General features: G+C 59.3%; 6 protein-coding genes across 6 annotated transcripts; 4 read left to right on the plus strand and 2 right to left on the minus strand.

Moving 5' to 3' along the window:
* The first annotated feature begins 5,192 nt into the window (after positions 1–5,192).
* Positions 5,193–7,310, plus strand: TRAVEDRAFT_73830 (uncharacterized protein). The gene is made up of 2 exons (XM_008043922.1): positions 5,193–5,823; positions 5,879–7,310. The coding sequence occupies exons 1-2, from the start codon at positions 5,313–5,315 to the stop codon at positions 6,484–6,486; spliced, it is 1,119 nt and encodes a 372-aa protein (XP_008042113.1). The 5' UTR covers positions 5,193–5,312; the 3' UTR covers positions 6,487–7,310.
* A 5,012-nt stretch (positions 7,311–12,322) lies between these two features.
* Positions 12,323–12,653, plus strand: TRAVEDRAFT_39223 (uncharacterized protein; the record flags this gene model as incomplete). The annotated part of the gene is made up of 2 exons (XM_008043649.1): positions 12,323–12,498; positions 12,572–12,653. The coding sequence occupies 2 exons, from the start codon at positions 12,323–12,325 to the stop codon at positions 12,651–12,653; spliced, it is 258 nt and encodes an 85-aa protein (XP_008041840.1).
* A 346-nt stretch (positions 12,654–12,999) lies between these two features.
* TRAVEDRAFT_66281 (uncharacterized protein) lies at positions 13,000–14,835 on the minus strand (the record flags this gene model as incomplete). Its single annotated transcript, XM_008043923.1, has 10 exons — positions 13,000–13,256; positions 13,327–13,392; positions 13,453–13,610; positions 13,676–13,739; positions 13,806–13,910; positions 13,976–13,988; positions 14,044–14,225; positions 14,285–14,364; positions 14,420–14,483; positions 14,542–14,835. The coding sequence occupies 10 exons, from the start codon at positions 14,833–14,835 to the stop codon at positions 13,164–13,166; spliced, it is 1,119 nt and encodes a 372-aa protein (XP_008042114.1). The 3' UTR covers positions 13,000–13,163.
* Positions 14,836–15,979: 1,144 nt separating this feature from the next.
* On the plus strand, positions 15,980–17,540 carry TRAVEDRAFT_73832 (uncharacterized protein). Its single transcript, XM_008043924.1, has 9 exons — positions 15,980–16,155; positions 16,221–16,284; positions 16,338–16,414; positions 16,475–16,647; positions 16,703–16,715; positions 16,766–16,985; positions 17,038–17,210; positions 17,269–17,331; positions 17,397–17,540. The coding sequence occupies exons 1-9, from the start codon at positions 15,988–15,990 to the stop codon at positions 17,505–17,507; spliced, it is 1,062 nt and encodes a 353-aa protein (XP_008042115.1). The 5' UTR covers positions 15,980–15,987; the 3' UTR covers positions 17,508–17,540.
* A 1,041-nt stretch (positions 17,541–18,581) lies between these two features.
* On the minus strand, positions 18,582–18,809 carry TRAVEDRAFT_131085 (uncharacterized protein; the record flags this gene model as incomplete). Its single annotated transcript, XM_008043925.1, has 1 exon — positions 18,582–18,809. One exon carries the CDS (start codon positions 18,807–18,809, stop codon positions 18,582–18,584), a length of 228 nt encoding a protein of 75 aa, XP_008042116.1.
* Positions 18,810–21,194: 2,385 nt separating this feature from the next.
* TRAVEDRAFT_130402 (uncharacterized protein) lies at positions 21,195–22,106 on the plus strand (the record flags this gene model as incomplete). The annotated part of the gene is made up of 1 exon (XM_008043926.1): positions 21,195–22,106. A coding segment is annotated over one exon (912 nt), but the record flags the coding sequence as incomplete, so codon positions are not given.
* Positions 22,107–22,509: the final 403 nt, after the last annotated feature.

The raw sequence follows: 22,509 nt of genomic DNA on the forward strand, positions 1-22,509 counted from the left end.
GACAGGTGTTCGCGGACGCTATTGACTCGCTGGACGTCGACCCGGGCACTGGACGACTGGAGATTGCGGTGCGAGTGCGAGATTGACAGCGTCTTGGCATGGCTTGTACATGAAGCTTAGCTTCGAGCCTGTTGCTGGGATCCTCTCGGCAGCATCGCACCGAGCAAGAAGATGCTGCTCATACATGTCAGTAATGAGTGCCAAGCACCGGGAGAAGCGGCGGTGAGGAGGACTGCCCATGGCGCAACGCCTGAGATGGAACGTCGGCTGCCATTGTGAGCATGAACGAAACCGCGCCAAGCCTCGCAAGCCTCTCGGGGCCATCTGGGCCGTGCACCAAGTGAGCAATCAAACCGATTCTACGCATCTTCCTGTGACGAATCCTGACGATAGCAGCTCCGGATCATGGCGCTGAGCAGAGAGCAGAGCAGGAACCGGCTGCTCCTGTTCGGCCGCTCTGCACACGAAATTCGCATGCCGATCAAAGCTACAAAGCTTCAATGTTGCCCATCTGCGGTATTCCGAGCATGAGCGAGGTCCGCGGCGCAACCATCTGACCTGCGTCCTGGCGGCGAGACGCAAACAGAGTGGGCACGCGCGCCACGAAGCCCGCGCAGGTTCAATGCAGACTCGGCCCGCACCCGGCGGCGCCAGTCGGGCTGGGGCGTCGGGAAGTCCATATCGAGCGAATGGGTCCGCAGATGTCGTCCGCGATACGGGACGGCCGCCCGCGGCGCGGCGCCCTGTCCGTGAAAGTTAGGTCGCATGCCACACGGAGCTTGCGCGACGGTGGCCTACGGGGACGGCAGTGACCGACGAGACGGCGACGCGCCCTCCCAAACGCCGTGCAAGTCGCCGTCCACGCCGCCGTACGATACGGTTGGACGCGCGCGCGGTCCGGGCACATGCTTGCCACGGAGGAACAAACCATCCCCACCGCTGCGAAGGCGAAGGCACTCACCTCTACCGCCGCGCCCGGTCCTCCGCGTCGAGGTGTGCTCGCACTCCGCGACCGAGGCCTCTCCGCCCCCATCGGGAAGGTGTATGCTCTCCGTGAGTATCGACACCGGCCGTTCCTCCCGAGGTCGAGCGCCGGGAGTCTTCGCGCGCGTCTGCGCTGGAGCCAGTTCCACGACGGACGTACATACCCCAGAGCTGCCAGAGCCAGTTTCAGGACCAGGAACCCGGGAGATCGACAGCACAACAAGCCCGGGAAGGGAACTCGACAGAGACGCAGCGCGGTTAGTCGCCGGCTCGGACGTCCGCACCGGACGCGTCCCACGCGCAGTCAGGTGCAGACAAAGATGACGTCGTCCAGTGCTAGCAGTTAATTATACAGCGCAGCAGCAGGGCTTGTGAGCTCAGCGCGGGCGGCAGCGTAGCAGGCGGCGGCACGGTAGACAACAAGGGTGGCCAGCATTATCTTCTGCCGCGATCGCGAGCGGTGGGGCACCAGAATGCGCGAGCAGTCCTGGCGGCGTGTGGGCACCCTGCCTCGCGGTCGCGCGGCAGGGGCGGCATGCGTGCACTGTGTACAGCAAAGTACGCGTGTGGCACCTGATCGCGCACTTCACCTTCTAGTCCGTGCGTCACCCATCAGACTGATGCCACTGCCAATGCATACAAGACCGGTGCATCTCGTATGCATTGCGCACGGTGCGAGAGTGCGAGGTTGCGGGCGTGCACATGCAATATCATGTGCACGCACATGACCCGCCCTCGTTCGGAGGTCGGCCAGACGCACCGATCTTCCGACGAAGAAGTGCTGCTCGCGTTGCCGTTGCCACCACCCACTCTCTCGCGCACTTCGTTCATTGACGGCAGAAGCTGCGAAGTGTGGGGTGGGGCCCCGGGGACGTAACCCACGCGAAAGACGATGGGTGGGCGTCAGGGCGCGGAAGTCGGCCCTCGGGCCTCGCACTCTGTGATCGGGCTCCGGAGGCGTCGAGTCTCGAGTCTCGAGGATGCAGCTGGGGTTCCTGGTTTCGCTCGCAAGCTTGTGGAGATTCGAGGTCCGCGCGGAGAAGCCGCGCGCTGGGAGAGAACGGGGGGTCGGGAGGCGGAGCGGGGCTTGGCGCGCTCTCGATGGGGTTCTGCAAACGAGCTGCAAGATGCATTAAGATGAAACGTCGTAAATGAACTTGGACGAGGTCGCAGTTCCGCACCGACTCGGGAAACCGTCTTCCTAAACGCAGGTCACATTGCTACTGAACGCCGCGTCCTGGCCTCCTAGCCTGAGTCTCATCCGGAGCGCCGTCCTACGTCCCTCGATCGGGCACCTTGCTCGAAGGCACCGGCCCAGCGTACCTAGTTCCCTCCGCGTCAGCGCCGTACACCGTGAACGATCTCTACTGAATATAACGAGCTCACCGAGAGTCGAAGCAAGTTCGGCCACGCCGGGCCTGGCACGCGAGCGGCCGCGCGACCCGCACGCCGCGCATCACCCGACCGCGGGCCCAAAAACGCGACCATGCCTTATCCGGCGCGTCCCAGCCTTGTGCGCGGGACGTACGGGGCTAAGTTAGCGCAACGCAGCGTGCCACTCCTGCCAGCTATCGGGGTTCGGCACTGGGAACAAGACGCGCCGGCGCCGGAACAGACGCGTCAGAACGCTGGGATAGAAGAACGGGGCAGAAAACGGAAAAGCCGGCGGGGTGATGTCGATGTCGACATTCGTGCGCCTGCGAATCCGCAAGCGCAAGGCGGCCAATGGGATCGGCCACGGGCAGAGCTCTCATGCTGATAATGGGATGCGAGTAAGGTGCCACAATGGGCTGCGGATACGGGGCGTTGGAATAATCCACGCTCCCCCGCAAAAGAAGACAGACTAGACGTGATGCACGCCTTGCGACCGTTCAGTTGTCCCACGCATGCGTTGAGGTGGACGTATGTGTGCGCAGCCTCGCGCTCAGAGCTGGTTAACGGGCGCCGTACGCGCGCAGAGAAGCAGGTACCAGAGCAGCCGCCAGCTCCTTCCAATGTTCAAAACGTTCAGCGCTCAGCTCCAGTGTAGACCTGTGTGCGTGCAGCGTGCAGTTCGCGTGCAACGCGTCCGGACTCGCCGCGGCCCCCCCTCTCAGGCCAAACGTGCACTCACATTCGCGTCTCGTGTCTCGCGTCTGGCACCTCCGGGAAGCCCGCAAGTTGCGACACCCCGAGTCCGAGGAGCGCTTGCACAGGCTGCAGGCGTCCGGGGGGAAAAGGGACGCCCGACACACTGGGAAGCAAGGAAAGAACGGTGTAAATTTTCGCGCCAGACACGGACCTACATCGTTCTATACTTTACACAGCGGGAACCCGAGCGCGCCCGCTCCCCACGCGCGGCTCCGAGTCTAATTTCCACCCGGCAGGTGGCAAGAAGAACAGACATACAGCGCGCGAGGCCTAGGGAACACAGGCGACCGAATGCAGACCAGGGGTGAGATGCAGCCACAGAAAGACGGGTTCCGGATGACGGCAGACGCTATCGCGCATCTGTGGACTGAGCGATATGCGATACGAGCCAGCACCAGAGCGGAGACCAGAACTGAACGAGCCCACGGCGGAAGCCAGCCCAGCAGCAGCAGCAGCACGCGCAGCAGGTCACCTGTACCACGACGCGCGATAGACGATCGCGACGCGGGCAGCGCGGTGTACGACACTGTATGCCTCTCGGGTGGAACAAGACTGTATAGCGGCGCACGATCAATGTCGCACAGTGCGGGGAAACGCGAGATGAAAAGCACGCAGCGCGGGGAGGCGAGGGGGATCCGGGCGATCGAGCATACGCTTGCGCACAGAGGGGGCCTGCTGAGCCTGTGAGCTTGAGGCTTATCTGACGCAGCGCTGCAGGGGTGAGATGCCGACGGAACTTGCGATGCCTGGGGAAGGGGATCCTGGATCCCGCGTGCGGGTCGGAGGTGCCATTCCTGGCCTATTGGGCTGGGAAACACGGGCGAAGGTGCGCGAGGGGCAGGCATTGCGCGAGGGGGGAGAAGCGCATTGAGTGCGTGCGAGGGAGGCCGGCGCAGCCGCGCAGGCAAGGTTTGGACGGTAAACTGCGAATGCGGGAGGGAGCTCGCACGCGTCAGCGGCGGGCCCCAGGGGCGCAGGAAGATTCAAAGTCCGGAGGGAATGGTCGTGAAGGTTCACGAAGCCGTGCGAACCACCCGCGCGTGCGCGCGCGAGCGAGGGGGGAATCCGGAGGAGGGGAGCAAGTGCTCGCGGACGCGCATGCTGCTGCAGATTGATGCGCGAAAGCGAAAGTCGACGGGGAAACTGCGAGGGGGAAATGCCGGACGCGCGTTGTGAGATGAAAGAATGCGGAATGGAACTGGGAAAGCCGGCGAACAAGGTATAGCAGTGGACGCCATTGCGATGATTATCGATAGACGGGCTGAATACGGCGGCAGTCAGGTGGGCGGTGTCGCCTCGAGGCGGTATTCACGGAGTTAGAAGGCGGGGAGAAGGGATGAGCAGGCCTTGTCTGGCAATGCGAGTGCGCGACAGGTGACAGAGAGAGCATGGCGGTTTGGAATATTGTGTGATGTGGCACGGACAAAAGGAAAACATGCGCGGCCGGTGCATATTGGTCATTGCGCGTGCGGTGCATTGTCGCGACAGGCGCGAGGCGGGGCGCGCGAGGGCGGTGGATGTTGGGCGGGCGGCGGCAGGTCGGTCGGCAGGCGGCCGGACGGGGTGCGAGAACAGCGAGGGATTGAGCAGGCGGGCGGTGGGAGGACAGGCTGGAGATGGCAGGAAGGAGGGGAGGTGGAGGAAGTCGGAGGAGGGACCGGGGGAAGGGAGTGGATCTGGGATCTTGATCTTGATGCTCGCGGGGTGAATGGGCGAAGGCGTGCCGCAATCTCATCGTATCAGCGACAGAACACCGATCCCAATACCCTCCGTCCTCTGCGGCGGAGACAGGTACGGCGAGCGCAGACGGGGGCCAAGGCGGCGAGGACGGAGGCTGGAGGAGGAGGAAATGAACGATCCACCGGAGCGGGCGCTCTGGGAGGGCGATGCGGCGAAGGGAAGGACCGGTGGCACGGGCGCCTCGCGTGGCCGGCTGGAGGGGAGTATGCCCCGATTTGGGGAAAGGGAGGATGAGACAAAGGAGGCGCCCGCACCTTCTCTTTTCTCTCTCTCCTGCCTTCTCTTCTCTCGCCCTCTCTCCCTCGCCCTCCGCTGCCCAAACATATCTCTGCCCGTCATGGCCCTCCGCTGCTAACACTCTTCGCCGTCCATATAACCCCCGTCTCTCCTCCTCCTCCTCCCTCCCCAACGCCCCTCGCCGTGCACGGCCACTCCTCCCTCGACGACCCCTCCACACAATGCCTCCCTCGTATAGCCCGTGCCCCCGCCCCATCCTCAAGCGTACCGCAGCCTCTGCCCCAGTCAGGCCGCCCCCGCAAGACGAGCCGTCCGCGCTCCTCGCTATCGACCCCTCCATCCTCTCCCCCCTCGTCCGCTTCCCCCACCACCAGGCCCTCGCCCACACCATGGGTAGTGCCCTCCCGTACGACCGTACCCCCATCGTCGTCACCCCCAATCGCTGTGCCCTCCCTGAGCGTGGCTGCCCCGGACGCACCTACTCCCTCGACGACCCTAATCCGGCCCATTTGCGCTCAAGTAAAAGGATGAGCCTCAGCCCCACCAGAGGCAAGCATCTCCACCCCCGCGCAGCAGGTCACGACAGGGAAGCATACGAGGACAACGACTTGACTCCCAGGCAGAGCCCGAGAGTCGACCACTTTCCTCTCCCGCCTCTCGTCCCTGACCTGTCCTCGGAATCCTCAGAGGAGAGCGACGGTATCGCGAGCCCGCCCCCAGAGTTCTACTCGAGTGAGTATATGCCGTATACACGGCCTTATCTCGCTTATTCACCCGTCTGCCATAGCGTCCGCCGCACATGGCAAGATGTCTCTTGAGCAGTCCCTCATGAACCTCACCTTGGCGGGCACCAACGCGCCATCCAGCTCCGCCCTCTCCTTCCTCCCCCACCCGCCGTCCCCGCGGGTGCGCCCGTCGACGTCTCCTACGCAGCCGTCATCGATCCCGAGTTCGTATCCCTACGCCTACTCGTCCTTTGCGTCAAATCCCAGCTCGAGTGTCAGCATCGGCAGCTCAAATCCGCACTCGTCGAGCCACGGTGCAAGTTCGCCCGTGCGCTCGCGCTCCCCCGCCTCGCCGACACGCTCAAAACGCAAGTCGCGCCCTGCGCCTATACCCATCCCCGCCGGTGCCAACCCGGGCTCCAGCCCTATCGCGGCGTACTCGCACTCGAGTCCGACCCCGACCGCCGCATACCCAGGCGCCCCGGCTAGCCCGGAGCGTGAGCGGCGCAGCCGGCCCCGCGACGACCGCGGCGGAGACGTACGCAGAGAACACCGCGAGCGCAGTCGTGAACGCAGAGAACGGGAACGTTCGGAGCGTATGGCGCGTTTCAGCTCGTCGTATCGGCCTGGCTTCGCTGTCGAGGACGCGGGCTGTCTTGGCGGGTTTTAGCCAAGGCTCGTCGCCTCCGCATATGGCATTCCACTCTTTTCAACGTCGTCGACCGAGAACTCGCCGTGCCGCCGCCGTCCTTCGGGGCAACAGCGGTGGGGAGGGCTTACACGTCAACCACGAGGAGCCGAGCCGAGTGTCGCCCGGGCGCACACGCCGGGCACCACGCAAAGGAGCACCACGCAGAGAGCAGCAACACCCGAGAGAGAGAAGCGCAATGTTAAGTAATTCAATCCACCTGTACCACAACCGTATCCACGCCCTATTTGTTCCCTATTTCCACCCGGCCTCCAACCGCACTTTCTTCTCCAACGCACGCACCGCAATCATCCTCATTCTCATCCCATCATCGACTCCGACTCTTTATTCGCCTCCGCCTCGTCTCGTCTCGTTCCGTCCACCAACACAACGCCCGCACACCCTATGACGACCTCGCTACGTGCCTCCCGCCTCTCCTCTTCCCCGCATCAGGACCCTCGAGCGCCCCATCATGTCCATACCCCTTCGCCTTCTCCACATTACCCGCCCCGCCCGCCGCTCCCTTCATTTCCCTCTCTCCTCCCTCTCCCGCACGTACGCACCCTTCGTCTCCCATCCCGTATTCTTCGCGCAGCCGCCCGTCGCCCCGCCCCCGCCCACCCGCCGTCTGCCGCTCCCTCGCGCAGGTCGCAGCGTGGAAGTGGGTGCAGCGGGTCCGCGGCGACGGGCACCCGTCCACGCCTACGTTCATATCCGTTCACTGTATGTACGCGCACGCGGCCGGCGCTCCACGGACGAGCAGTCGGTATCCCGCTTGTCGCTACGCTACATAGCACCTGCACGCAATGCACGCTACTTATTTCTCTCAGCCCCCTGTGTGCGGTGTGCTCAGTCCTTGCGACAGGTTGGAGTTCCAGCGCGAGGTTTGCCCCTACTTACTCGCTCACTCTGAGGCTCAGCTTGCAGCATGACTCTGAGAGGCCCTCATCCAATGGGAGGGCGCGCGTTCACGCCCCCGCCCCCGCGCGTGCGTCCGCGTCAGGGCCAGGGGGCGGGGGCCACCTGCGCCTTCCGGGTGGTGGTCCGTCCGACGCGACGGGACGCACCCCGCGTCCGTCCGACGCGCGCTCGGAAAATGCTTTCCGCGGTGACGGTGCGCCTCCGTTCGCCCTCATTCGCTTCCTCTTCAACGTCATCCCCGTCGCCTAGCTTACCACCACTCGTCAACTTTGCAGGTTCTACATACGTCCTGCGCGTATCGACTGCAAGCTTCAGCGTCACGCGCGAGCGGACAACTACGGCTCCGGCGACGGCGCACACAGCCCGTGCGCTAATTTCGCGCGCCCCCATCTGCAATGCATCATTTGCGTCGCCGTCCTCGAGGCCCGCCGGCCATCCATGATCCATCTCATCTCGCCCACATCGGCACATCGATACGATGACGACACCGACCCGGGGCGGACGCGGTGAACAGACAGACCGGAAAACAATGAAGGCTGTCGAAATTTGCTGGATGACGCGCGCGCGTGCGCAGGCGGCGGGTGAGCGAATATGCGGCCTGGGGCGATCGTGCCACGGACGGCTGCGCGCGCGTGCGGGTCCGGGGTCGGGCGCGGGTCGGAGCCTCGGAGGGAGGATTCGAAGGGCTCGAGTGGTGAAATCGGAATGGAGTTCGAAGGTGGGTGCGTATTGCGAGGAAAGTGCAGGTAACTTTGTGGACACTGGCGGTGAGCTTGAAAGCACCTGTGGACAAGTCACGGCGTGTGATGCACACAGGAGCCAGGTACACATTGCATGGTTTTTATCGCCCTTCCCTTACTAACTTCTAAATACTTCACGCAGACTCGAGTAACATGAAACGCCGCAGATGTGGACGCGCAACAAGACATAGCATTATCAAATGCGTTGCAACGAACTCATGGTCAGCCGGGGACACCATGACCTACTCCAGGGTGCACCGAATCATGCTGCCCTCGTTTTTGGCGTCGCGCAGCTTCAAATCGGGTGACTGGAATACGGGTAAGCATCTCTCCAGACACGGTAGCGTCTCGTATGTTATCATGATGCATCTTCACTCAGGCGTCCTGCACGGCATGTGCCGTTCTCTTGACAGTGAGCATCTACTTCGTGCAGACTGGAGTGACACAGGCCGCGGGGCGCACGCTTGACCAGAGTGTAGCAAACGTCGTCGGACTTGTGTTCAGTCACGAAGGCTACAACTATAAAGCACTGCGATTCCGAAACATGCTACCCCCTTTTCTCGGCGTCACCCTGCTCCAAACGGGGCGACGCGGAATAAGGGTCAGCATATCTCGGGACAAGTGGATGTTGCGTATGTTATGTTGATGCATCTCTTCAAGTGGCTGAAACTGACCTCATCTGTTTGCGCGCTAGGAAACATGCCAGCACGACAGTACCTGCTTACCCCGTTCGTGCTTACCCCGTTTCCGCGCATTACTTCCATGATGTTGCACTGCATCGATGTCATTGAATGTGTTCAGTGTGAATGCATAGGTTTCCCCGCCAGCTAGCAAAAGCGTCATTCGAACCCACCCCCATCGTCACCGAGCGGACGCCGTCTGCCGCCCCGCATCCCGCACCGAGTCCAAATTCTCCGACGTTCGCGCCCTCGCACGCGCGTCGCACGTCGTGCGTCGACCGTCGCACACCGGACCGACCGCCCACGCCACCCTCAGGCCGTGTGCCACCGCGCGCGTCCTCCGTCGCACGAAAGGCAAGAAGGGCCCCTCCGGTCATCTAGCCACACCCGCCCAGATTCTAAAACGTGCCACCGCGCAGCCGTGCCGATCCCCATCTCCCTTCGCGCCCTTCTCCCGACCTCCGAGTGCCATCCCGTGCCACCCCGGGGTGTTCGCGCAGCGCCAAGCGCCGGCCCCGGAAGGCAGACCAGCTGGTGTGCCACCCGCCCTGGCTCGCACGCCCGTGGCGGTCGCCTAGATACAACCCCAAACACGCTCGTTCGCTCCCCGGGCTCCACATCTGCATCTGCCACTCGGGCTTCGTACGCTACGCCCGCGCATTCACTCTCGGACGACCTGCCCGCCCTCCGATGCGTTGGGGGAGAGGTCACCTGCTCGGGCGTCCCACGCGTCGGCGTGTGGCCCGCCCTCCGTGTGTGTCGCTTTGGGCTTGCGTGTCCACTGTCCGCCCACGACCCGGCGCATCTCCCGCTGGCCCTGTGCGGCGATATCACTCGCAGCGTACTTCTCGCTCCGGCCCAGGACCCGCACCTCCGGACGCCCGCAGTGCGCATGATGTCGGCCGCCCCAGGACATTGACGGTGCACTCTCTCCGCACGCGCGCTGGCCCAGTGCCGCGCGTGTCGTGTAACGTTTGGGGACGCTTCGGAGTGCGTCATCGCAGCTCTCCAGATCCGTAACCCTCGCCGAACACGCAGCTGACAAGTGCACCCTGCGCCACGCACAGTGCACTCCGACTGGACTTCTTTGCACACGCCCAGTACGGTGCGACCCTCCGAGCGGGAAAGGCATCTGTCGATCTGGATCCTTGGGCTCTCCTGACGCTGCGCTCTGGCAGCCTGTGAAACGAGGAGGCGTCGTCGCACACCTTCCTTATTCGTCACATCTCTTTCCCGCTACCCTCTCGCAGTTGGTGTATTGGCGCAGCAGGTCACCTTGCAGCAGGCTATCGGTTGATTCATGACTATGCTCCCTTCGTCTCGGAAACAACTTCCTCAAGAAAGACCGGCGACTACCCCCTCTGCAGCCCTCGTCATTCGGGACTTCGGAACGTGTCCTTCGCACGCGCGCCAAGCCTTCGCTGTCATGGCCGCCATACTACGACCAAGTACTCCGGGAAGACCTGCAGTGACACTCACCTTCAAGTCCTCCGTCGGGTTCTCGCCATGCCCCGACTCTCTTCCGCAGCCCCGGCCCGACGATATCAAGCGAGCGGGCAGTATAGCGCCCATCTCCCGTATCCCCGCAATACAGATGTAAGTTCAATGTTCACAGTTCAACGTTCCGTCAGACAAACAGTTCATAGTCCGGGATCGCTCCGACAGGTCTGGCCTGGGTGCTCGCGCCGCACGTCCCCCGTCCCTCTGACTCCGACGTGCAAGAACCCGCGTCATCCGATCGGGGTCCGCTGCGCCGCCGCCGCGGATACTGCTCGTGTCGGGGCGCCGCGACGAGCTGGCCCCGGAGCTCACTCCGATATGAAGGCTTGGCGCAACTCATCTCCGTGCTCATAGGGTGTAGAGCCGAAGGCTTGCAGGGCGAATTCTGGCAACAGGAAGGGTACCGGGCTCGCGCCCGGTCCGAGAGGGTGTCGCTGCGCCTCTCAGATCTGGCATTGAACCAAACGTTGGACGGCGTCTGGGCTCAGCGCACCTCACGCCCTTCTCTGATCGATCCACCCTGGATCCGAGCTGCGTTCACCAGCCTTCCAGGGGTTCCGGCGGTCGGGTGCGAAGAAGCTTCGTCGTTTGCGAGCATGGCGGTCATTTGATCAGTAGACATTGAGCAAGGTACTAGTATGCGGTACGTGTCAGGCCTTCATGCAAGATGTTAGATCCCAGCTAATACGCAGTCTTCTTCGGTAACAGTAGTAGATACTGGCCCCATGTGTACCACACGCTCGGGCCTGCGGTCAGCTGCCATGGGGAGGACCCTTGGTAGCCTCGTGCGTGGACCCACAACATTCGGACCGGGCGCACCTGAGGGCGCTGTCGAAACTGTGCACAGTGCGTCTTCTCATCAGTTATGGAACTCGTCGTACTTTCTAGATTTGCCCGACATCACCACACACAGGAGCCTCTCCTGTGCAATCAAGTCATCGCCGTACAGGGGCTGGATGAGTAACGCTCGTGGGGATATCCGTAACGTCCACACGCACCGCGCCCCACAGGTTCGCAATGCGGTTGGGGTTGGGTACCGGAGGTACGATGATTTCCTCCTGCGTCCGTCCGTCCTCATCCTGTTCCCAGCGGCGGCCGCACTTTCGCCTACGCAGCTCTGGATATTACGTGCCCCGCCGCCCGGCTGCAGTCTCGCAGTACGCCGACTGTTCCCGCCCTCCGTGTTCTGCAGCACCCAGGCCAGAGGATTTCTAAGTTCGCACGTTGATTGAGGTACGGCGCCAGGGGCGGTCTTCGCGATCGTGATCGTCCCCTCTTCTCCTGCCGCGTTGTCTAAACGCCAGGCCCAACCTTACATGCGTTCTCCCATGCTGTCTCCCCAGGAAGACAACGCGTTCCCCTCGACCGTCGGCGCGCTCCCGCGCCATGCGGGCGTGTCCTCGGGATCAATAACGCCGGCGTACACACCTCGTGGGCGTGGTTGTAGAACGTATACTTTGGAACGTCTGGCGGAGTCGGTCATAAAGCGTAAGTTTACTTCAACTTACGCTTCGGCGCGGCAGACACCCTGGGTAACCCGCTCATTGGCTGCATGCACTCCTCTGGACGCCGTCTCTTGTCAGTCTTTTCTTTGGAGCTTCGTAGAGGTGAGTTCAAGAACACTTCGGTATTCATATTGTTATGGATATTGACTTGACGATCTTCGTAAAGAAGCACTATGTATAGCTCCGTACGTCATCCGCTGCGCCGGTGTCTGCACCTCCAACTTCCTCCTGACCTCCCTGTTTTGCAGAAATGCATGCGACACACGGCATCCTGACCCGACTACTAGCAGCGACTCAGTGTCTATTCCTATGCACGATCTTACTCATCAGCTGTTCCAACTTTGTACGCCCTCCGCGTACGTCGCGTATGTGGTTCGACATCGTTACTAACAGGGCACAAGGATAATATCACAGACTTGCCAGTCCAAGCAGGCTATCATCCACGCATCCACCGCCTTGTGCCGCTCACCTCATGCCCGGCCGCACTCGTGGCGCGCCTCATGTCTCCATCTATTCCGGTGCGCACCACGTCTATCAGACTCTGACGGGCCCGCTAATGCCACCCACCTCGGCCTCGAACACTACGCCCGGAATCATTCCACACGCGAGCTCGACGCAGGGCGCGATTCCGAGGCGTGTATGTGTCGTGTACGTCGCGGAGATTGCCTCGGCATCCTCTCCTGGTTCGAGACTCACGATTGGTCCATCTATCCGCGCTCAGTAACGTTATCCAGAAAAGCTTCGCGTTCCGATTCGACTCTCCCTGTCGACATCGGACTTCTTCGCTCGCGTCCGTATGCTGAAGATAAGGCACCCAGACCATCGCGTACGGCATAGGGTCTGGCCAGTGTTCTCGGTCGTCAGTCGAGCTACATAGCTGAACGTCGAGCGTCCGCGTCAAAGCCCGACGCGCTTCCTATCGGAGGCCGCACGCGCCGACGTCCTCACCGTGATCTCGTGTACGATGAGACCTCCATGCTGTGACCCACGCCGCTGCAGCGTGTAGGTTGGTGTGGCTTGCTCTCCTACAAACACCGTTCCTTGCCCGGGAGCGGGGGGTCCTGTGACAGACATATTTTCACGAGTTTTCATGCTGAAAGACATATCACAAACACTCGCCCCAGCACCTTACACGAAGTACACATGGGAGTGATGCATGTATATATAGCGGCCACAAGGCTCTGTAACAACAAAGCGCTCGCTCGCTCAAATAAATCCACACAACTCGCAAGCCGTGTCTCAGACGCCATACCCGCAGCTATGCTGCACATTCGCCGAGGCGCATGTGTTTCTCAGTATCAGAGGGCGTGGTTTTATGCCGGCTGTCCCCTTGCGTATTCCTCGAGGAGCTTTGCGAGGATAGTGTACACCTCGCGAGCGACCTGCAGCTTCTTAAGGAATCGACGCTATACGATCGTCACCGTCAATGCTCGGTCCTCAAAGATTCAGTCCCATAAACCCGGAAGGAGTACTTACGGTGACAACGGTTCCGGCAAGGACGAGCTTCAGTTCTTCGTGGAGCTTCTGCATGTCGACCTTGAGCTACGAAACGGTGTCAGCCAGGCCACACCACCGTCTATACCAGGGATAAGGGATACGTACCGATCTCCAGATGTTAGAGATCACGTCGATCTTGTCTGCCAATGCGGATATATCCTCCTGCGTCGCGCCCAGCGACCGCTGGTACTCTCTGAGGAATTGTTCTTTGTCGAGCAGCTCGTCGAGGTCGTTTTTGCAGTTCTTGATATCCTTCTCTATCTCTTCCGAGGGGTACGACAGCATCAGCGAGCTACCAGGAGACAAGAAGAGCCAGAGGAATGCGCACTCTCTGCTTCTTCCTTCGCGCTGAGATACTCTCCACCCGTGCCAATTCCGCCAATGATGGAGCCCTGTGGACGGGGAATGGGAGTCAGAGACCGAGGCCATTCCGAAAAGACACAGGAAACAGCACGTACCACGGCCGCAACGGCGACAAATGGATTGAGGGTAAAAAGGGCGATTGCTGCACCGACGGCACCAGCGGCAAGACATGAGACGCATGCGATCCCCATCCCTCTCATCTGTAGCGGAATATATGTCAGAAACGTGTGCGATATATGAGAGTGTCTGCCGCTGGTAGTCTTACCTTGGAGTAGGCACTGTGACGGTGTTGCGTAAGCGAGGAGGGTCATGGAGAAGCAGCAGTGTACATACGCATCCAGACGTTCATTGAGCTCGCTCAGACGCGCCCGGGTAGCGGTAAGCTCGCTTGTGAGTTGCGCCCCAGCCCGCTGCAAGGACTCCTCCAGGACGACCGAGAAGAGACGGACGTCCTCGGCAAGCGTTTTGAAGCTGTTCTGCGTCTGTAACGCAACTTCCTCCTTAGACTCAAGCTCCTGATGTTGAGGTAGACGCTGTCAGTCATCGCACAGGGCCGAGTGTATCCAGGTCGTACCTTCATGAATCCTTCGAGCTCAATCTTGATGTCTGGTATCTCTTCGACAGTGACATCTGTTAAAAGCGCTCTGCTGTATTCTGGGGCCGGTGTGGTAAATGCCAGCGGTCATTAGCGATTGGAAAGCTCACTTACGATCCATGAATGCTGAAGCGGCGACAGCGTTCTTGTAGCTCTGCTCCATGATCTGCTTGAAGCGCTGCAACAATGTATTTGATTACGTTCGTGAACAGCCGGGATGATGACCAAAGACATACGGTGTGGTGCCCATTCCATTGCGGGCTGAGCTGCAGCACGTTGCCGTCTTCGCCGCGAAACCTTTTTCTGTCGAAGCTGTACAGGTCCCTGCTAATCTTCTCAAAGGCATCTTCGATCTCGCTGACCGTCTGCCTGAGCTGGCGTATCTCGTTGAGAGTTTGCGACTTGATATCTTGCCGCTGGAGGGTAGCCTGAAGGCTCTCCTGCAGCCTGTGGTTGGTGCTGTCGTCCCTGAGCTTGCTCTGCAGCAACAGAGCGAATTCGTTCTGGGTGGTGGTAAACGTGGTCGACATAGAGTGTTCGGCCGGGCGAGGTGTAACGAAAGAGGCGTCTGTCGTTGATGAGAAACGACGGCGTACGGGTCGCTCTTTATCGATATGAGATCGCCGGAGAGCCGCGCGAGCGACGCTGCTTGAACCGGAGACACCCTGACCACGGGGACAAGCTTGATTCGAGCTTCTGAGATAGAGCTGACAGGAATAGTATCACGCGTGGATGTGCTGTGACATAATTTATTTCTGCGACGACGCCTGGCGATATTACTTGTCAGTCGTCCGAGCGCCGATCTCTTTCGAAGGCCAGAGACCGGAGAGTCGTTCCGTTATACACCTCAACCTAGAATCATGAATTAGCCGACTTGGAAGGCGTACAACTATGAGATCGTGAATTACTTACCTATACATGTTCGACAGTGCGGGCGTCGTCCGTCGTGGTCAGCGCAAGAGCCATGCTCTCTCCTTCACTGCGGCGCGACCGTCGTGCGGTGACGCGTTCTGTTCCAAAACGGCGGTCACTGTGACGTATCGGGGTCACACCATGGTGGCCGTGAATCTTGGCGTCTTCCGAACCACCACGACTTGACCACGATTGCTGCTTCCAATCTTCGTATGTGGTTTGTGACATACCATCAGTGCAATCATTGAACTATCAAGAGACAAAGATACCCCAAATTGCTGATGTCGGCCGCCGCACGGAGTGCGATCGCACGGAATTTGAGAGTCATTAAGGTCAAGTGGACCATCTCCCGAACCTGTTTCTCACTGCTGCCGATTTTACCCAACAGAGGAATGGAATAGCAATAACAAGCACGGCACTTTCAGTGTAATTTGGCCGTGCTATCACGGACAGCTCTTTGAAAGACGACCACCACGCGCAGCAGCCGAGCGGCGATCCCACTGGTCTCGACTCTTCCTTGTGGCTCGATCGGACTTCACCTCGCGCTTGACCCGGAAGCTGACGGATACTGTTCACAAGCCGTAGACATCTGACCTATGTGGTCTCCTTGCAGGCTCCATTTTCTGCGACGGAGATGTTCTATCCACGGGTCACCCGGGACGTTATAAGACATTATCTGTTGCCCGGCCTCTCACGCTCAGCCTGCAGACAGTTCGTCTAGTCACTGTGCACGCACTCAACCTTTCCCTTCTACACGCTCCAGTTCTACCATGGCCGACCTTCAGAGGTTGATATCGAACTGCGGCAACGAGATACGCAAGCTCGCGGACATAGAAAAGCACCTTCAGGCCTTTATGACTGACCTCAGATCGAGCATGACTCGCCTTGACACTTTCATTCAGCGAGCAGACGACAAGCAGTGGTCTGACTTGGACAAGGTACGCCTCCTTTTTCAATTGCTTGATACACATTTGTCCATTCCCGCTGACGCGCTGCGCTTTAGCTCAACGCGAAAATCCAAGAAGAGTGCCAACACGCCGCCGTGCAGCTCTCTGCAGCGATCGAAGGTCGGCCATCTATAGCTCGTGTGTTCATATACCGTCGCACTCATCATTCTCAGTCTACCTTTCCATGCAAGATGACGTCACCGAAGAAGACGTTAGCGACATGATCACAGAGCTCAATGCTCTGAAGACGGTATGGCGACGTCATGTACTATGCTTTGTACCTCTCCTCATCGCGTCCCCTTTCTTCTAGCAACTCAACTCGTACCAACTCGACCAGCACGACTCGCTCAGAATCCTGATCGCCCACGCCACGCAAGTAGCGGACCAGCAAAGCCAGGCTGTTCAAGAGCGCAGCGTTGTCGTATCGCAAGAGATCGACACCGCGAACGCCGCCGTATCCGCACTCCAGAAACAGTTGCACGAGTACGTATTGCCCGATATTCTATGCAAGAGCGGGGATTTCTGACCGTCTCACCAGACTCCAATCTCAGGTATTGTGGACTTAGTAGTCGCCAATGCTCCCTGCTAACTTGCGACCTAGCATTCGACCACTACACAACGCATCATCACCGAGAGCACGACCGGTGTGACATCTTTCCTGTCCAGTTTTCGCTCAAAATCCAAACCGAGGGACCCGGCTGCGGCCGCGCCGCTAGGTAGCCCGGACAAGAGCTACGGCCGCACGCAACAGGCGATGGACGCTCAAGACAGGATTTCGGGACACCTCACCGACAGCCGTGCGCTCGAGGATCAAATCCGAGGTGATTCCTCCCGCTTCACCTGTCGGATGAGTGCACTCACACTTGGTTGTAGCCGTGCAGGGACAACTCGCCGAAGCGCAACAACGCTACGACACGGCACAGAACGTCATAAAAATCATGCATCGCGCAGACTGGGAGTCTACGAGGAGCCGTATGGGCGTGGTTATCGACTACCTGAAGGAAGAGGACCAGCAGATGAACGCCCTCCCCGAGCTTCGGAAGCAGGTGCGCCACCCGCTATCTCACATGCGCGTCCCTTCGACGATATGAATTGCTTGTTTAGTTGCTGAACGAGGTCAACGCCTACCTCGCCGCCTTCGAAGGCCTGAAGGCCTATCCTGGTCCCGTATGTCGCTTTCGGAGCTCCTCTTAGCGCCCGTTTTCGTTTGCTCATATCTGGTTTGCTTCCAGGAGCGTCAGGAGGCGCTCAAGAATATGCAGCAGCGTGTGTCGGCGACAGCGCCTGCGTGGAAGCGTGTGGAGGGGCTTCTCACCGACGAATATGCTAAGGGGCGGAAGTAGGTTGAAATATATATCATGTATCGTTCGACGGCGGCTTCCGTCCCACACAGGATGACGAGATTGTTACGCCGCACGCGTTAACACTGACAACGTTGCGAGATAGCGCGGTATGGCCGTTTTGAGGTTATTGAAGTCACTGCGCACCTTCAGGCAAACCTCGTTGGCGTAATCTCAAAAACATTCCGGCGTCCATCTAGTTACGGCTATTGACTGGGCGCCGATCTGCGTAGAGAAGCGCTATGTGTAGCTTCGTACTACATTCTCTGCTGCATCAGTGTCTGCACCTCCAACTTTTTCCTGACCTCTCTACTTTGTATAGGCAAGAGACACACGGTGTCCTGGTTCGATCACTATCAGCGACACTCAACGCCCATTTGTACACACGATCTTGACTTTGTACGCACTCCGTGTATGTCGCGCTATGTGCATATGCGGTACGTACATACAAGGATACAAGGAGACATCCTAGAGGGATTGAGTGCCTAAGAGGCCCGCTGCTAAGCCGCCAGCCTTCGCGAGTTCTGCACCTCCCGGAAAAATGACCACAAAGTCTCAACGAATTTTGATGATGCATGCTTGGTACTGTACATCCGGACACATCAGCTCCGCGAGCGCAATTCAGCGTCGACATGCGGAAACCCGGATGAGAGCCATTCCAACCAGTTGCTTCTTGACAAAACTGCCATTCCCAGTTGTGTACAACTCAGTAAATGGAACACGTTGACCTGTACCGACCGTCTTTTTGCGTACTCTGACAAGAGCTATACAAATGCGATTATGTACGCCGCTAGCAACCTGCAACTTCTTTAGAAAATGCGTGCATTAACGAATCATAGGCGAATACGCCAAGGGTCAAAAACCAGTTCCGCGAGGCTCGCATACGACGGGCTCCCACGAACAACAATATTTACCACTACTAAGACCCAGCAAGAAGTACAGAATGTCCAAATATCAACTTTCTCGCCAATCACTCGCCCCTCCTCGCGCCAGATGAAAGCTGAGAGCCAGGGGGGGGGGCGCAGAACTACCGCCTCCGCCCGCATCAGGCATCGAGCGGCCGCCCACGAATGCGCTTCACGGCTTCGCGAAGAGGAGTTTGCCCGCGCCGCCATTGTCGGCGGTCTTGTCGACGTTGACGCCCGCCATGATCGTCTTCTCGCCGAGCCAGTCGATGCGGAGCACGCCGCCCTCCCATCCGCCGCCCATGCGCGTGCAGCGGCGCTCGTACGCCTGCGTCACTTTCTGCTGCGCCTTGCTCCCGTTCCCGAGCGCCTCCCACTCCTCCGGCAAGATGGGCACCATGAGGGTAGTATGCATCGCGTAGAGCACGTCCAGGATCGTGATTGTGCTCTCGCTAGTCGATCTTGGGAAGCGCGAGCGAGGAAGAATGGATGGCCCCACGATAGCTAACCGCCGCCAGCCGCGCGATGCGGAATCAGTGCTGGCGGGCGAGGGACGGCTGGAGGCCGTCACGACGATCGTCCACGGGAGTTTGTACGAGTGCAGGACGAGCCAACCGCCTGCAGGGATTGGCGGGTCTGTCGCGGGCTGATTGAGGCTGCTGGGAGGAGTTGCCGAGCGCGTCGAACGGTCTACCACAGTGCGCGCTGAGGGTGGAAACTTCACGTCGTACATGATCGGCGCGTGGCGCAGGCGTGTGTATGCGAGGAGCGACGAGGCGCTGATCTTCTTGAAGGAGACCCCCACTGGGACCTCTGGAGCTAGGAGGCAAGTTTCGTCCATCAGCGAAACCGCACGACGCTCCCAAGGATTTGGCGCCCGGCCTAGGTTGGCGAGCGCTCCCAAGCGCTTCCATGAGCTCCCAAATGCCCAGGAGTACTTTGCGGGTTTCCGAGGGTCCTCCTTCACCCCTTCAGACATCACCTCCACGAGCGAACACCAGCAATATCCAAATCCAGCCGCCAGAGGACCTTTTTGGGACACCAAGATGTCAGTTATTCATATCCCGCCCCGTCTTCCATTTCGACTGCTACATAAGCCTCCCGCCGGGCTGTTCTTCCCTCATTGCCCCTCTTCCTCTTACCCCCTCCATCGCTTGCGCTCCGGACTTGCCTCGTCTGTCCTCAGCTGGGTCGCCTTAGTCAAATCTCTCGTGCAACTTCATTCAAGTTCACTCGTCGACGCCGTGCTGGTCGACTCCGGGTGCGTCTGCTTCTTTGGTTGCTTCAAATCTGGCATTAACATATGTATAAGGTGACTATATGCGGGTAAGCCAACGCTTACACTACCCCATATCCAGTTGCATGGTACGTGAGTATCACTTCCTAAGTCCCGTGTCTCGCCCTTCACCTCAGCTAACTTGCGACAAACAGGCTATATGCGCGGCGGACCGGTAACAACGACGCTGCTCTATGATCAGGAACTTCGGTACGTCATTACTTATATTCTGACTGGCGGAACTGCGAGTTAATACGCTCCATAGCCTGCTCAGTATGCGTAACCGTTGATCCACGTAAGTTTACGACGTCCCTGAGATATTTCTATATACTAATTGCGCCGCCCCCAGTGCTTGCTCATAGTCCCGAGTCTGCAAGCATGCTTCCGGATCGCGTGGCATTCGAGCGTGCGCCGCCCCTTCCCTCGCGAGGTCAGTGTTCTCTATTCGTATTATATCTAGTCTACGGCCTGCATCCTGTATTATGTAGTACGCCGCAATCACATACTCATGTTTGCTTTCATCGTGGATGTTGTCCCCGCCTGTTTCGGGAATGGTCGAATGGGAATATCATTTCTTTTTAAATTGTATATTGCTGCAAGCACGCAGGAGTACATAGGAGTACTTGCAAACAGCACGATCGCCCGCAAGGGGCGCGAGTGCTCGGGGGGTTTGGGAGCGCTCCCGGGGGTTTGCCGAGACAGGGCGAAACCTCCTACACCATGCCCTCGGAATGGGAGCGATCGCGTCGTTTGGGAGCGCTCCCAAGCGCTCCCGAGTGCTCACGAGTGCCGAGCGGTTTCGCTGATGTCCTCCACCATTGACCCGATCTCCTGATCCATGGAGAGACTTGAAAGTGCCGCGCTCAGACTATCCGGAGAAGCCTGAGGTGTGGAAGGAGCCGAGAATGGGGTTTCGACCACTGCTGGTAACGACACCATCGTCCTACCCGGCACAAGAAGGTGGGGGTCCAGCGTCGCAAAAGTCACTACTGACGGAGCGTACTCCGGTGGAGGATGCCTGTTAATCGAGTACAGTATTGCAGGTGCGGAGGATATGCTGAGTATAGTCGAGGCGACGCTTCGACGGACATTTGGCTGGCCCTGATTATCCCCGCCCGCAAAGCTGAGCATGGGGGTGACAGTAGCGGCCATTCCAGTGAGAAAGTGATGGAGTGCAAGTGAGAGAAATATCGCCGAGTGAGTGAGTGAGTGAGTGAGTGAGGTGTATTTCGCCGAGGTCGGTAGAAGCAACGGTGCACAAGTGAAAGGAGAGGCAGCAGGCTGCCATGTGCTACGCAGCCGCACAGCGGGGCGTCTTTCGCCATTGGCGCCAGCATGGCTGTGCACTTATGTAGTATGCGCATTGCAAACGTTCGCCTTCCCCCCAGGCTCTACAAGTTAGTCCACAACCAGGAGACACTGTCTCGATCAGTTCTTCCGCGTGAGTACAGACAGATATGCGATCGACTGTGTTATGTGACTCATGATCTACCTTCCATCTGCTGTAGTATGCCTCGGTTTCTGGAAACGTCCACCGGGGAATTCGTCTGGATCGATGATCCTAGCAAGGTCCACTACGCCATTCTATCCCATGTTTGGAACCACCCCGGTGAACAGACATACAACGATGTCATCCAACTCCAGAAAATCGTTTCAGCACCCGCCCCTGCATCCGAGAGCAGCGGTTCAACTTTACTGTCACACCCAGCTCTTTCACTGAAGACCAAGGGACTCTGTGAAGTTGCACGGAAGGCTGGCTACAAATACGCATGGACGGACGCGTGCTGCATAGACAAATCCAGTAGTTCAGAAGAAGCTCGGGCGATCAACTCTATGTATCAGTGGTATAGCCTCGCGGACGTTTGCTATGTCTTCCTCGGCGACGTCCAGGACGGCGAGGATCCTAGGATGAAGGGATCAAAATTCCGAAGGAGCAGGTGGCACAAGCGGGGATGGACACTCCAGGAGCTCATCGCGTCACGGCGCGTGTTTTTCTATACCTCCACCTGGACGCTCCTCGGTACCAAGATGGGGCTCGCCTCCATCCTAGAGGAGATCACCGGTATTGACTTCGATATCCTCACAGGCACTGCTAGCCTGAAGTCCGTCAGTGTTGCCAGACGAATGTCATGGGCCGCATCGCGGGAGACCACGCTCGTCGAGGACAAGGCATACTGTCTGTTGGGACTCTTCGACGTCTATATATCTCCGATCTACGGAGAAGGCCGCAATGCATTTCTTCGCCTACAGGAGGAAATCGTCAAGGCTATTCCAGACCAGAGTATCTTCGCATGGGGACGCGGTTTCACTCTGTCAAGTCCGAACGATGGTGCACACGAGCAAGACGGCTGGGCATCAACTGAGCCGGGCGTGTTCGCCGAGTCCCCCCGCGACTTCAAGTATTCCCGTGATATAACACCTTTGTCGGGTCCAGAATTTGCGGCACGCATCGGAGAAGTACACGGCCTGGTCGCTCCTCCCCTTCGCTACCTCTTCACACCCGAGGGCGTAAGCGTTCCCCTTCTCTGCCTTCAGCTCTCCCAACTCTCTAAACCCAAGTGCCCTGCGGTCTTCTCGCGGCTCTCATCGATGCCGGCCGGATGTACCGACTGTCAACGCCTTGGACGAGCACATTTTCTGGCCCTTTTGCGATGTCGAGACAGCACTGGATCGCTGGTCGCTCTCCCTCTATGCCGATTTCAATCCGAAGGATATACACTGGGGAGCCTCGCAATCGCGTTTCATATGTCATGCAACCCTTGGCACGCCCCGACGTTTCGCGTCGCACGACTCCCTCGAGATGCACTGGCTGCGGTACAAGAAC

This window comes from Trametes versicolor, assembly GCF_000271585.1.
Source record: "Trametes versicolor FP-101664 SS1 unplaced genomic scaffold TRAVEscaffold_10, whole genome shotgun sequence".
NCBI classification, from domain to species: Eukaryota; Fungi; Basidiomycota; class Agaricomycetes; order Polyporales; family Polyporaceae; genus Trametes; species Trametes versicolor.